General features: G+C 44.2%; 2 protein-coding genes across 11 annotated transcripts; both read right to left on the bottom strand.

The window, feature by feature from the left end:
* Positions 1–102: 102 nt before the first annotated feature.
* On the bottom strand, positions 103–6,700 carry SMN1 (survival of motor neuron 1, telomeric). 7 transcript variants are annotated; one of them, XM_087741739.1, is made up of 9 exons: positions 6,613–6,700; positions 6,447–6,518; positions 6,235–6,360; positions 5,773–5,946; positions 5,211–5,354; positions 4,110–4,181; positions 3,469–3,579; positions 1,928–2,017; positions 103–1,210 (listed from the first exon to the last, which is right to left on the bottom strand). In XM_087741739.1, exons 1-8 carry the CDS (start codon positions 6,649–6,651, stop codon positions 1,961–1,963), a joined length of 795 nt encoding a protein of 264 aa, XP_087597865.1. In that variant the 5' UTR covers positions 6,652–6,700; the 3' UTR covers positions 103–1,210; positions 1,928–1,960. The 7 variants fall into 7 exon arrangements, with proteins under 7 accessions (XP_087597865.1, XP_087597868.1, XP_087597866.1 ...); XM_087741742.1 differs by having other exon boundaries at positions 103–1,206; XM_087741740.1 differs by having other exon boundaries at positions 1,932–2,017.
* A 964-nt stretch (positions 6,701–7,664) lies between these two features.
* Positions 7,665–13,900, bottom strand: LOC104019904 (small EDRK-rich factor 1). Of its 4 annotated transcripts, none has more exons than XM_087741745.1 (5): positions 13,601–13,900; positions 12,919–13,043; positions 11,861–12,020; positions 8,724–8,832; positions 7,665–8,177 (listed from the first exon to the last, which is right to left on the bottom strand). In XM_087741745.1, exons 1-5 carry the CDS (start codon positions 13,605–13,607, stop codon positions 8,105–8,107), a joined length of 474 nt encoding a protein of 157 aa, XP_087597871.1. In that variant the 5' UTR covers positions 13,608–13,900; the 3' UTR covers positions 7,665–8,104. The 4 variants fall into 4 exon arrangements, with proteins under 4 accessions (XP_087597871.1, XP_087597872.1, XP_087597875.1 ...); XM_087741746.1 differs by lacking the exon at positions 12,919–13,043 and adding an exon at positions 11,264–11,543; XM_087741749.1 differs by lacking the exons at positions 11,861–12,020; positions 12,919–13,043 and having other exon boundaries at positions 13,601–13,885.
* Between the last annotated feature and the right edge of the window lie 305 nt (positions 13,901–14,205).

The following is a 14,205-nucleotide window of genomic DNA, read 5'->3' as shown; positions in this document are numbered from 1 at the left end:
AATCATAAACACCTTTATGGTCAGGACTGCACTAAAAATAATATTGGACGCTAGATTTTACTAGTGTCAAAAACTGATGAAGGGCACTTTTTGTAACGTAATGCCAGACACTAACACAGGACTAGCTGCTGGGGGCAGATGGCAGTTGCCCCTCTTTAGCAGTGAACAGCTGATTTAGAAGCTTTGCATCACTGCAAGCAATCTTCATTTACTTCAGCTAAACAATTAAGAAAAAGCCTTCAAAGTGGCTTAGGGAAGTTAAGATTATGTCTTTCTCTTTTTGCTCAATTATTTGTGGGAAAACTGATTTTCTGACACTCGACCGCAGCAGGAAAAAGAACTGAATGCAGCAAAGTTCAGGCTTGTATTTGGCTAGTTTCCCTGAAAAGCAAGCCACTGGCATTAACTAAATCCCTGTCTAGTTTTGTGGCTGCAGCCTCTATTCTACAAGACTTCAGACTGTAAGGGCTGAAATCCAAGTCCATACTGACCATTACCTTTCCACAGTCTGCTTTTTCTGATTCACCTCAGAAAAAGGCCAAACAGCAAAACTTTCTCGTGTATTTCAGCCATTCATCCAACAGACAGATGGCTACAGAAGCTAAAAATATAAACCACCCCAAAACAAACCACACCCCTAAATTCAAAGTTTGAAAGTTAGAACTTTATTAACAAGCACTTGAAACAAAAAAACGAGCCTTTCTGAATCCAGCTCTTGTATTCAGGATTCTAATCAGATCCATAAGGTATCTCTTTATATGATGGGATACCATTTTCCAGGCCACTGCCACCAGTGGCCACTGTAACATACATTGCTGCCATAGCTGTCCCCTAAAATATACTGTAATTGCTAGTTCTAGCATTGTCATTCAGATAAAAAGTCTGAGGAATACAAGAGGTGTTAAAATAAGAGATAAACGAAATCTATCACGTGGAGTTAAAAGACTTAAATCTAATCTGTGGTAAAAAGACTTAAAATTGTTTCAGGGAAGTAAAAAATATTTTATTGTTGCAGTGCTTTCTAAGTACATTTGACTACAGGTCACTCGTTTCAATGCACATATAATTACTAGTTTCAAGTTATTTGTTTACTTGTTATCAGGGGCAGCTCAACGTTAAGAAAATGTTAAGATTAATTGTCTTGATAAAATCCTGATCTTCACCATCAACCATCAGTGCATAAGTGATATACACCTCTCAGTGTACCTGGCTTTAAAAAAGAAGCAAAAATTAGTATACAAGAGCTTTTTGTTTTTAAACAAACAAACAAGTATTACTTAACTGCACAGAAATTACATGTTGTCACAGAAAATCAGAAAAAAAGTCCCCAAGGGAATATGGTTTTATTCTGTAAGGAACTGAACAATATACCGAAGAATTCTAAACAAAGGATTTCCAATAAAAGCACAGGCACTGAAGTAACGAGAACAGAACTTCTCAACAATATCAAACCAAAATGTTCATCTTGTCCCAAAAACAAAGTTTAGCTACACATCCTGCTATGCCATCTGTATAAAGAAGCAGTTGCTTCTGAAGATGTGTACATAGGTGCAAAAACTGCATTTTACTTAACAACCTTTTATTTTCAAAATAACCCATAAACAAATAAGGTAAGTCTTAATAATTCAAGTAAGCTGCGCTGTTAATCCTGATGTAGAGAGATGATGTAGTTAAACCTCTCATCACAGCAATACAATACTTCACTCTGGCCAAGAAAACACTATTCCACAGCTTCTAAGCAAAGAAGGAATTAATACTGGCAGAAGTGGTCTTTGTAGAGAGCCATAAGCACGAACAGAAGTCATGAAGCTCAGAGTTTTTCCATGGAATTCAAAACTTGTTGAGAGCTTGTAAAATGAACAGTAGTTTCAAACAAATTTGTCTGGCAACACTGTATCTTCATTTAGCACAAAATTACAATACTTACTTACAATCCTTCAAAACAATGATGGATATTCAGTTATTTTGCATGTGTTTCTCTGTCCAGTGCTGCTTCCATTCGACTTTGTTTTAAACCCTACAGGATACAATTTAGTAAAATCTGGTTTTTACTAACATGAAAATAAAAGCTTTAGTTGCAGAACAAAAACATTTTTTGACAGTTTTTTTTAGTCCTTTACCAACCAAGAATAGCTTTTAACTCTTTGGGGAAATCAGAATGGGCGGTTTAAACAGGACAAAGGCCAAGCTACATATCGTCTTTATAATCCGTGGCTCAACAGAATAATTTCAGATATGTATTACTTGTTTGATTAAAAGTAAATTAAAGCAATACACAATTATATATAATATGAAGCAAGAAATTCTAAAACTAGTCTTTCGAACATACCCTATGGCACCAAATCCCCCCTTTTCCAACTTCCCCAATGTAGAGTTTAATTCCTCCTGTAATTTTCTTTCTTTATAAGTGTACAAAGGAAAATAGAAATCAATACTCCATGTCACAGATTTTTCACAACTATGCTGACAGCTCCTGCTGGACCTTCACAATCACCTGAAACAATTACTCACGAACAGTCTCTGCAAAAATGCCAAATCTGATGCTAAATGTGATACTACCACTCAAAGAAAATATATAGAAGACTACTGAATCATAGAATCGTTAAGGTTGGAAAAGACCCTCAAGATCATCGAGTCCAACTGTTAACCTAGCACAGCCAAGTCCACCACTAAACCGTGTCCCCAGGCACCACGTCTACCCATCTTTTAAATACCTCCAGGGATGGGGACTCAACCACTTCCCTGGGCAGCCTGTTCCAGTGCCTGACTACCCTTTCGGTGAAGAAGTTTTTCCTAATATCCAACCTAAACTTCCCCTGGCGCAGCTTGAGGCTGTTTCCTCTCATCCTATCACTTGTTACTTGGGAGAAGAGACCAACCCCCACCTCGCTACAGCCTCCTTTCACGTAGTTGTAGAGAGCGACAAGGTCTCCCCTCAGCCTCCTCTTCTCCAGGCTAAACAATCCCAGCTCTCTCAGCCGCCCCTCATAAGATTTGTGCTCCAGACCCTTCACCAACTTCCTTGCCCTTCTTTGGACACGCTCCAGCACCTCGATGTCCTTCTTGTAGTGAGGGGCCCAAAACTGAACACAGGACTCGAGGTGCGGCCTCACCAGTGCTGAGTGCAGGGGTAAAATAAACACATTCAGATTTACTCAACCTGTCTACAAAGACAGAACTGGTTGTTTCAGAATGCCTATAAAACACTGGCTATAAAAGTACATAATGGGACCCCTCCAGCAGAACAAAGAACGAAACCAACATTGACTATACATATATGCTGGCTCATGTGACCCTACTCAAGGTCAAGAATCCTTACACAGTACAAAATACCCTTAAATTTAGCTATCATAAATTAGTATAAGAGATCTAAAAAGCAGCCCTCCGTGTCTAATTTCTTGCTGAAAACAGCAGCAGCAATACAAAAGCAAAATTACAAAGACATTTCCAGACAAAAGTGGCACGTACCAGGTAATACCCAGTGTGATAACCACTCATGTACCAGGCTATCAACATGCTCCCCAGTGCTTCATCATCCTCAGGAGAGTCTGGCCTCATAGGTGGTGGAGGAGGAATCAACTACAAAATCAGAAATGACATGCCTGTGTTTCAATAGGGTGTATCCCAGGTTAGATAACAACAAATTCTAAAAGATCAAAATATAAAACCAAAAAATAGGAACATATGCTCAATGCATTCTCTGAAAAGGAGTCAAATACGATATTTTCTGAAAACAGGTAATTTCCAAAGCCTAGGAGAAATACGATTCCTGTAGCTTGACTGTACCCAAAAGTTTTATTAGAGGAAAATGTTTATCTGCATCAGTAAAATGCTGTTAATCAAATGTAAGGTCTAGTTTCTTCAAATAACTTTTCTCTTTACATTCTTATCAACAGCTTCACTGTCACAAAAATGAATGCAAACTAGAACTTGTGCATTAGATTTTTGTAATATTTGTAACTGAATGTGTTATCAAATAGCTGGAAAATACAGACTCTAACACATAAAAGTGTTCTAAAAACACATGCGGTGAGCACATTCAGGTAAAAAACTTGAGACCACCAATACTCATCTCCTGACTCTTTCTTCCTCATTCTCCTATCACTTACCGGTGGTCCTGCTGGGAAGGGTGGGGGCCAGCAAGATAAAAACGATGGAGGTACTCTGAATTTTGATCCAGGCTACATTGAAAAATTGAATAGTGCAAATTAAAAAGAAATTTCAGGCATTAGGATTTTATTTAAGAGAATTATTTGAAGCAATTCACAAACCTTAAACTAAAAACAACACATCCCAGCAATTTAATGAAACTGCAATAACAACACACAGTAGCTATTCCCATGGAGCACTCCGTGACTGGAAAAGTAAAACTTACATTACACGTGTCACTGAGGTAAGCAGTGCTGAAACAGGGTTCTAGTTAATACAAGTATTTTAAAAAGTTTTTTCTAAATAGAAGTCAGTGGTTGCACTCCCACATGAAGAAACAGATCTAATATTGCCCACAGGCAAACAGATAATTTGTCTGCTCCTGTGTGGCTGGGGGCACATGCTGACTAAATTCCATTATGCTTGTCAATCTCTTTAAATTAAGCTTAGATACAAATCTATTGATATGAAAGAAAAAAAGATAAAAGAAAACCTTATAAAGAAATCTTACACAAACAGTAATATTTAGAAAACATAATGCTGCGTTCAACTGCACTATTATTTAGACTCCTGCACAACAGGAAAACTGAACAGCATATCAATACCCCAGCCCTCGTAACTCAATAGAGAAGCTACAGCTGAGAGCTTCTATGACATCTGGACATCACTTCTGCTGCCTTCAATGTCCTGTGTACTGAAACACATCAATTGGCTAGAAGAAGTGCAATCTTAAAACATCAACAGTGCTATCATTAACAGCACCATCATAGCCCAGGGAACAACTACCCTCTTTTAAGCTACAAGGCGATTGCAAAGCAAGTGTTAGCTAGGGAGAAGGCTTTCCTCACTAGACACCAGCCCTGCAAAAGGGCTACACTGTGGCCAGACTATTATAAAATGACATACCAACAGGTTCTAACACGGGTATCTGTACATCCATTCTCAAAATGCCGTTATTTGGTTTCTAGACAATGATAAATATCATCCTATTGTCTCAGAACTTATAATAATACCAGGCTTAACAGTGGTATCTGAATTATTTCAGATATGGCTGAGCTTACCCTTCCCAGGCCTGGGGCTGCTGGTGGTACAGGAAAACGTAGGTTTTGAGGGGAGAATCTTGCTTTCGTACAGTTGTTTTTGTTTTGAGGTGACTGGGAAGATTTTTCACTTTCGTCTGTTGAATATGGAGTCTCATTTTCATTCTAGAAGACCATGACATTTTTAAGAGATGCACTGAACAGTTTACAGCAAGCAATTTAGTGTGAAAAAGCTTGGAAAGCCCCATCCACATCCTGCCCTCTCTCTAGCCCTCCTAGACCTACTCAGGAAAGATCTTATAACCTCATAATCTTATCTGCTCACCATTTTAGCTATGTTATATTTCACCCATTAATTTCTTGTTGTCCCCTCCCTTTCTTCCATGCTGAATTCAAGAAGGGGACACTTCCATTCCCTCCATCAGCTTGTGTCCGTTCACAATGGAACTGGGTATCAATTCTCACTCTGAACATGGCAGTGGTACCAGAAATACTGAAAAAGTCGATTCTCCCGCTTTCTCTTTCCTTTTAAGAAGAATGAAAAAGTGCCCCTCACCTCCCCAGAATTCCCCATCCCATTTACTGTTTCATCGCTGGCTGCAGGAAGTAGATCAGACAGGCTCTGCTCCTCCTGATTTCCATATCCCGTGTAAGTGACGATACACGTTCCTCTCTTCTGATTGATGGAGGCAATAGTTGCTAGGTAGACGTTACCATCCTCTGACCAAACAGCATTACAGCTGTCACCAACCTTCCACTGCAACAGAAGCAACAGAGGCAAGTAAATACCTACACCAATGATCAGAAAGATGCCTTTTTATACACTACTTTTTGTCCCAACCAGGAGAAAGATGACTCCCACCCACAAGGTTTTTCCTTTGTACTTAGTGAAACTGCTCAACGTAAGCTATAAATAAGGTTTATAACGTTATCATCCCCCCACCCCAGAACGTTACTGTCAGGGTGATGAAAAAGCTACTTTTGAGTACCACAGAGAAGTACAACATGCGGTACGAGCATCACTGGCATTTACGGGCGAGGTGACCTGTTTCAAAGGCACCGTGTTGCTCTTCTTTTTATTTCTGTTCTTTTTATTATTTTTTCTCTTCATCCCCAGGCGCTGCTCCTGTTTGTCCGAAGGCTCCGAGCACTCTCCATTCTTTAAAGCGTTCTGCGGGAAAAGAAAGGAGGAAAACAATAAAAGCCAAACCAGCGGCCTCAGCCCAGGGCCCGGCTCTGCCCGGCCGCCCCCCTTACCTTGAAGGAGGCCACCGCCTTGTCGTACGCCTTGATGAGGGCCGTGTCGTCCCACACGTCCGAGTCGTCGCTCTGCGGAGGCCACAGACCGCTTTACCGCCGATCCAAAGCCCCGCTCCCGCCGCCCCGGCCCCGGCCCCGGCCCCGGCCCCGGCCCGGCGCCCACCTGCCCGGTCCCACGCCGGAACAGCACCCGATCCGCCATGGCCGGCCCCGGCCCCGCGCCGCCGCCTCCCGCGCACGCGCCGCATCGTCACTTCCGGCGCGCCGCGGCCCCGCCCGGTGGCAGGGAAGGGCGGGCCTCAGCTGCCCGCCGCGCCCCGGCGGAGCAGGACCCCGAGCGGCCCCTGCGCCTCCGCCGGGCTCCCGTAGAGCTCGTCCCCCCGCGCCGCGCCGGCCAGCGCCGCCGGCCGCTGCCAAGCGCTTGATCTGTTTTAACGATCCCCATCAGTCGGGCTGCACCGCCCGCTCCTGACGGCGCTTGGCCCAACTGCGTGTGCGGGCCCTGGGCTCGCACCCGTGACCGGCCCGGCGGACTTGACAGCAGGAACCAAGACGGAGCCAACTGAGAGGAAGCGGAAAAAAAAAAAAAAAAACAACAAAACCTGCTTCATTTCTCACCAACCGCAGGTATTGCATTGCCAAAACCAGCTACGGTTTCTTCAGACTCTCCTCGAGCTGTGCCCAGGGCCGGTTAACAATAAACGCCCTTAGCTCCTGTAGAGTTCACACAAGCAAAGGCTTCAAAGTTCTCTCTCTCTCTCCAGAGATTTAAACCAGTTTCACCTCCGTCAGTACACAACATGCTCAAGCATGTCTGTGAAGCGAGCGCTGAGTTTTCTCACGCTAAGTTTTATTCTTACAGCTGGTTTATGCAGCAGTTTTAAATTCTAGTGACGCAGCAATTTCAAGATTGCTTACATCTGCAACTCATTAACATCAAGCCTGCAGCTTCTCTGAAGTTATTATCAGTAGTAGATTCACAGTTACCTACAGCAGTGAAGTCTGCAACCCGATAGGCAACTTTTTCTATAGCGCAGACTTACCACTGCATATTATATTGCTTATAATACGCATTTCTTATAGTATGTATTTTATTTATATTATTACACTTACATACTTACATTGCATTTCTCCACAATTCTATCTATTCTTTGTGTTCTTGGTAACTTCTCAGAAATGAACCGATTATCAAGCATAACCATTTCAGACTAGACAGTATTTCATGCAACATTTTATTGTAAAAATAATTTAAGATGAGATTTACAGTTCAGACCTCTGTAAGGTTAAGCACATTTTACAAGTGTATTCCATTCTGAATGAAGCTGTGCTTCAAGAATTAAGACAAGAAAAATCTGGTCTAACTGTAGATTCAGAAATTGTTACTGGAACCATTAAGTGAAACCAACTAATGCAGCAAAAGCTGGACTAAAGCCATTGCTTGATAGTTTTATTCATATGCATGCAGAAGAGTGTAGTCAGTTTTGAAATAGCACTCCAGACAACTAAGTCTATGCTAACCAGAAAATACTCTAAACTAATGCTAGTTGAACAACTCCGCAAGATAGATGTTTAGTCATGTAATGGTCAGACACTTATGAATGATCTTCCAGGCCCCTCTCTTCATTGGTGCACTCCATCTTCTCCACACAGGCAGCTCATTTTGCACCTGCCTGCAGAGACTTCCTCTCATTAGCCGCTTTTTGCTTTTGCTGCATAATTTCAGAGTCTCTGAAAAAAAAAAAAAAAAAAGTTGGATTTCAGATACTGGCTCACTGGTTTTCTAAGTAGAGTCTCCTCCAGCTTGTTTTTGCCCTTTAGCAACACCCATTTCAAGAAGGGAAAAAGATTAGTATAAAACTTCTCAGTTAGCCAGGAGCACACTGTTTCTATTACCCTGTTTTTTTCAGTACAGTACCCCATGAGGTAGACAAGTTACTTGATTAGTAGACCTTACATAATTCTTTTAGTTTTACAAGTAAAGGACACAATGGATCAAACACCTTCAAGAAAGTATTACACAATCTTTTCCTGTTCTTACCAGGCAAAAAGTTGCTCAAAAGAAAGAAAAACTTTACAAGTCTTACCAAAACCAAATCTGTTTTAACAGCATCTACAGTAAAACCTACATCCAGGGTTTATGCTCTGGCATGTGAATGGATCGTGAATCAAGGCAAAGTACTTACATGCTGTTTTAGCTATGACCCTGGATTCTTTCTGACCCATTTTCCCCTCCTATTGTGCCCAACCGTGTCACTCAACCGTACTAGATCTTACCTCTGTTTTCTCTGAGAAGCAGACAAGCTATCCTCTTTCCTTTTCCCTTTGTGGATCTCCTGAGTCTTCTTCAGGTTCTTTTGGCGGGCAAGTTCACGCTGGTTCCCACCTGTAGGATAATACACAGTTTACACAGGGACTACCAGTTTTTACACACAGTTTGCCTGTGTACAAGTCTATTGTAAAGGTGGTAAAGTTTGGCTTAATCTGTAGAGTTGGTACAGCAGTATCTTCGCTAGTTGGCAGTATCTTCCATCGCAGTCTCCCTCCCCAGTGCACAATGGGAGGCGAGAAAGCCTGTCAGTTCTCACATTTACGTTTCTACAGGTCATGTCCAAGAGGTCACCAAAACCCATTCCAACATTCCTTCCAGAAACGCGATGCAGTTTCCCATAAGAGAGTGAAGGCAGACCATCCCATCGATAGCCTAGGCAAAATGACGACAGTAACTCATCCAAGGAGGAGCCATCCTCTCTATCTCAGATATCAGCATCTAATATAGATCACAAATTAATTTTAGACCGAAAGAACAGCATTAAAATGAGGGCAGCCTGAGAGAGTTTATAAGCTTCCTCGAACTCTTCCCAAGGCCCTTTAAGAAACTAAAAAGCAAATGGCTTTAAGTATTCAGAATGCAGAAACGTCCACCTGCTTTCATTGTGTAGTGCTGTCACACAAAATCACTGATGGATGTCATCACATCCCATGGTCAAGCACCATGAACTTTTTAAGTCTTGCTTATACTTAGTAATAGCAGTTAGGGCCCTCACATGTCTTTGTAGAAAGGATACACTGCTTCAGATGCCACTTAGAAGATGACCAGTGTAGTTAATACATATGGGAACTCTGGCTTTACTTTTCTCTGGATAAAGTCCCTAAAACTACTTAACACAGGATTCATAATGTATGATTGGGCACTCATACCCCAGAAGCTCAGCTAGGGCTATCAAATGCTAAAGTTGCCGTACTCTAGGAACCATGAAAGCAGAGAACACATAGCAGCCAAGCAGCTGTGTGCAGGTTTAATTCGTTTTTGCTCCAAGGCAGCTGAGATGTATGCAGTATGAGCTACAGCAGCTATGGAGCTTCAGCCCAAGATTTTGTTTACCTACTGTATGCCACAGAGCCCTTTGCAGAAGAAGTGCGTCTGACAAAGCTGACACACAACCAAAACTCCAGTTCCTCATCAAGACGCCTTGTTTAGAATAAAAGGACTTAGCACTTTCCCCAATCAGGCACGTGCTTATGTTCCTGCACAGGGTGGACAACCCTAATGCCGTTCACATGCGAGAGTATTTTCATGCTATTGAAGGAATTAGCAAACAAGCATTCAGGAAGGTTCCTTCCATGCACGATTATGGGCTTTTGTTTATAGCTTTCTTTCCCATGCATGCTGTTTAGATTTCATTGTAAACCAACATCTGTATTTTTCAATCCTCCTCATTTTATGGAGTTTCTCTATGTAGATGTTCCCTTAACTTGGCAGCAAGGGCATGGTTATAGGTGTTCTACCTACTTCGCTTGTGATGGACTTTTAGTCCATTCAACTAATTACACTCAGACTATTAAAGAGGTGACCTCAAAAAGATTTGTTATTTGAAATCAAGCGTAGCATTTAACCATGGCCTTAGCAAGTTAAGCCTCACTTTCAACAAAAGTGAGAAGAGTGACATTACACACACACCCACACACCACCACATCATGCCAGTATACAGGACACCTCTTCAGGGGACAGTCAGCTTTCCCCAGGTCTACCAATCCCCTGAACTGCTGTCAAGTTAGGCATGCAATCTTTTTGATCAGACAACATTCCTGAGGGCATGACATTGAAACCAGCACAACACAACTGCTGCTCAGAGCAGATGCAGCTCTCCATCTAAATACTCAGGGTCTTCCAGGCAATGGCCACAGCCATCACAATTACAAACTCTTCTGCATTAGCTGACAATCTTTTCTTACTATCTACCTCCTTATGGCACTTCTAGTCTGCTCTAACGTGCCAGAGCTTGTTTGCTTCCTTGGTATTTCTTCTTGCCCTGCTTCTTTTGGACTCAAAGTGTTCCAGATACTCCAGGCATAATCACTCGTGCTGTTGAACAAACATGATCACGTTTTTCTATGCTCAAAAATGAAAGCTCCAGCTCCCCATAATTTCTGTTGTGCCTCTCTTCAGCCTCAAGACTACCCATACCGTCTTTCAGTCTTGAAGACTGAGATCTCTCCAATCATCAGGTGCCTGCAATTTCAGGTATACAGAAGCAGTTCAGGACGAGGTCAATTTTACACAACAACCTGTTGATACAGCGCACAGCTTTGTACTCACCCCACTTCTGAGCTGATAAAGGTACCTGCCATGTCAACAAGCAGACAAGAGCAACCCTGCAGAAGCAGTGGTTCTGTGCATTCTTCACACCAGTACGTGTGCTGCCTGGCAAGAGGTGCCAGAAGCCGAAATGAAAACAGCGTATGACTGCTGCTTCCTGAGGGCTGCTCCTGCCTTGGAAGATGTACTTCATCTGTGACAGGATATCAAGCACTACCTTTTGAAAAAGCTGAGAGAAGTCCTGCTCCATCCTCCTCACTAGCATTCAGTGAGATCCTGTCCCAAAAGTCCATGTAGAAGAAGGGCCACTATTTGTCCAGAAACGGAAGTAAAACAGCTATCTATCTATCTCTGCTAGTACTGGTGTTGATTAGAACTCGATGACTCATGAGCAGATGATACATTCCAGGCTATAAATGGTTCTTGAGTTTTGTGGTGTGCAGGAGGCATGAATGTCACGTGAACAAGGCGGCAGCAATGAAATCTCTTCTGTGGTGCTTAAAGAAACAAAGTATCTTCTTTTATCACGAAAAAAGAGAGCCAGGAAGTCAAAACACACTGCTATAGTCAGAATTCACACAGCAGTTATCCTCCACCCTTAACTTTATGCACTTCCTTCCTTTCCAAGCAAACACTGTGCAGAGTTATTCCATACACGTGGTAAGACTGTAAGCTCAAGAACCAAACCGAATGGCATCACTGAAAAGCTTGGCTGACACTTTTGCACAGCAAAGCAGAGCAGGTAGAAAAGTAGAGCAAGACAGTATGCACAGAAGGCATACAGAGCCAAACAACTATTTGAAAAGAAACTTACTTGTACTGTCCCTGCTTCCATGTAAACATTGCCAAGGACTGTTTGGCCCCAGTACTTCACCTGGGATGCTGAATGAGTAACCAGAGCTCCAAGGGAGACGGTGCTGTTTTCTACATTCTGTTAACACCAACCTATATCTTCCATGAAGTGTGGTCCAGTCCTGACAAAAGACAATTCAGCTTCCTGTAATGTGAAATTCAAGCATGAACTGCCACATAAAGGCCAGTACACCCTTCCTGGTTATACCTATGCTTGAGCATCCCCATCCATGCCTGCCTCTGCAAGACATACACCTTAGTTCAACCTGTCCCCGCTCTTCCAACTCCAAGATCCAAGTATTCTTGAGGAGAAAGACAGGCAAAAGACCTCTGAATAGCACTGGAACAAGCAGTAATCATCTCTACTGTAAGGAGGTCAAAGAGAATGGCAATGAGGATTGGCAACTGAGGTCATTGTCCCTGGGGTTCTTTCTGAGCAGCAAGGGATCTAATTACACGTCAGAACTTAAAACAGAAGAAAAGCGCCTGCCACCATGTCCCAAAAATAGAATGCAAAAGTAAACAGAGCACTTTGATGCAGGCACAAAGCAATAATGGAAGACAAGTGACAAAAATTTTCCAATTCACCTAGTCATCACCATCTTCACAAATTTATTCAGTTTTCAAGTACCCTGAAATTCGGCAGTGCAACAAGTACCATGAATTTATGAGCTCAGAGACACAGTAAGCAGTTGTGAATAAGCAATCCATTCTTATTCTATTTTACTATATGTCCTTTTGAAATCACAGTGTCTAGTCCAGGTCTGATTGATAAAAAAGTGCTGAACTCTGGAAATGTGTACTAAAGCTAAGACTAGACTGCATGGTAGCACACCACAACTTCTACACCTCTAGTATTTCAGATACCGTATTAAACTAAGCCATCCTAAAATGAAATGCTATGATTCTGCTATGTTCAGGTGTGGGATGCTGTACCGCTTCTTAACTTTAAGCTACGTTTATTTTAGCATCATGCAGAACAGGGGGAAAAAAAAATATCAACAAAAGCCATAAACCTGCCTCTTCCTCACATCCAAGGTCTGATCTGTGCAGAAGCTGTTTATGATCCAGGTCTTCGTCTACACTTCCAGCAGTACAGTGGCTTTGAAGGTACGTATTTTTAAGCGTGAATGTAAAAGCACCTCCTCGATTGAAAACAGGTAGGTTTTGTATTGCCAAGTGTAACAGGCAGACACCAGAACAGCAGCCCCAGCAGTTAGGTGCATTCATTTTAGAGTAGATACACCAACGTTACTTTTGGATAAGGTGACAGTTAGCAAGTCCTGTTGCCCTTCCACGGCAGCCTTAACAACCACCATTTAAGCAATGTAGTATTAAGTATTCGGCAGTGACATAAAAGCCTTTTAGTTACAGACTGGGCAGTAGCCAGGGCTGCAACTGAGCGTTGCTGTTGTTCCAGCAGACCATCATCTTCCCCCCCGCCCCCCGCACGGCCAGCCAGGGGCCGGCCTGACGAGGTTCTCGCTTCCAGCCCAGGACGCCGGCAGGACGCGGGAAGCCTCAGCCCCAGCGGCCCGCGCCCTCGCCGCGGGATTTCGTCACGGGGACGCCAAGCCCACAAGGGCCAAGACCGGAGAGCGGCACCACACCGCGGCCGACCCCCGCAGCGGCCGAAGGCCGGCCGGCCCGCCGCCCGCTCCGCTCCCCGGCAGGGCCCCAGCGCGGCGCCGCCGGCACTCACGGGTCATGGCGAGTCGCTCCGGCCGCCCAGCACCGCTACCGCCAGTCGACCGACCGACCGACCGACCGACCGAGCAGCCAACGCCCCCCGCCGCTGCCAGAACCTTCTGCCTCCCGCCCGCCGCTGACGCCCCTAATAAACCCTGACCGGCCCCCAACGTCACTGCCGCGCGCGGGAGGCGGCACGCCGCCGACGGGCCTCGCCCAATCAGCGCGTGGCGGGCGCGTCAGGAGGATCCCGCTCCCGCGACGGGACGGGAGGCAGAAACGCCGCCGTACGTTAGCGTTCGCAACGCCCTTGCGTAAGAGGACCTGGCTTTTTCGATCGACGATCGAGCGGCAAGAGAAATGGCGGCAGGCCGCTGCCGGTCAGCGCCACCAAGGAAAGTTAACAAGGAGCCCGCGAGGCGCGCGCTCCGCGGCTCTCCCGGGGCGCCGTTCCCCCCGAGGGTGCTTGCGGCTCAGCGCGGCCCCAGCCCTCCCGCGGGGAAACGCCTTCCCCACCGCTGGAGCCGCCCTTCGTCGCTTAAAGTCGATCCCCGCCGGCACAACGAACGCCTGGAAAGCTGCGCACGAGGTGTCCGAACTAAGGCCAAAAAAAAGCCT

This window comes from Nipponia nippon, unplaced genomic scaffold, assembly GCF_047370975.1.
Source record: "Nipponia nippon isolate SJK-2023a ecotype South Korea unplaced genomic scaffold, ASM4737097v1 scaffold_8, whole genome shotgun sequence".
Lineage (NCBI taxonomy): Eukaryota > Metazoa > Chordata > Aves > Pelecaniformes > Threskiornithidae > Nipponia > Nipponia nippon.
Note: the sequence above shows the minus strand (reverse complement) of the source record. Positions and strands in the feature narration are given on the sequence as shown.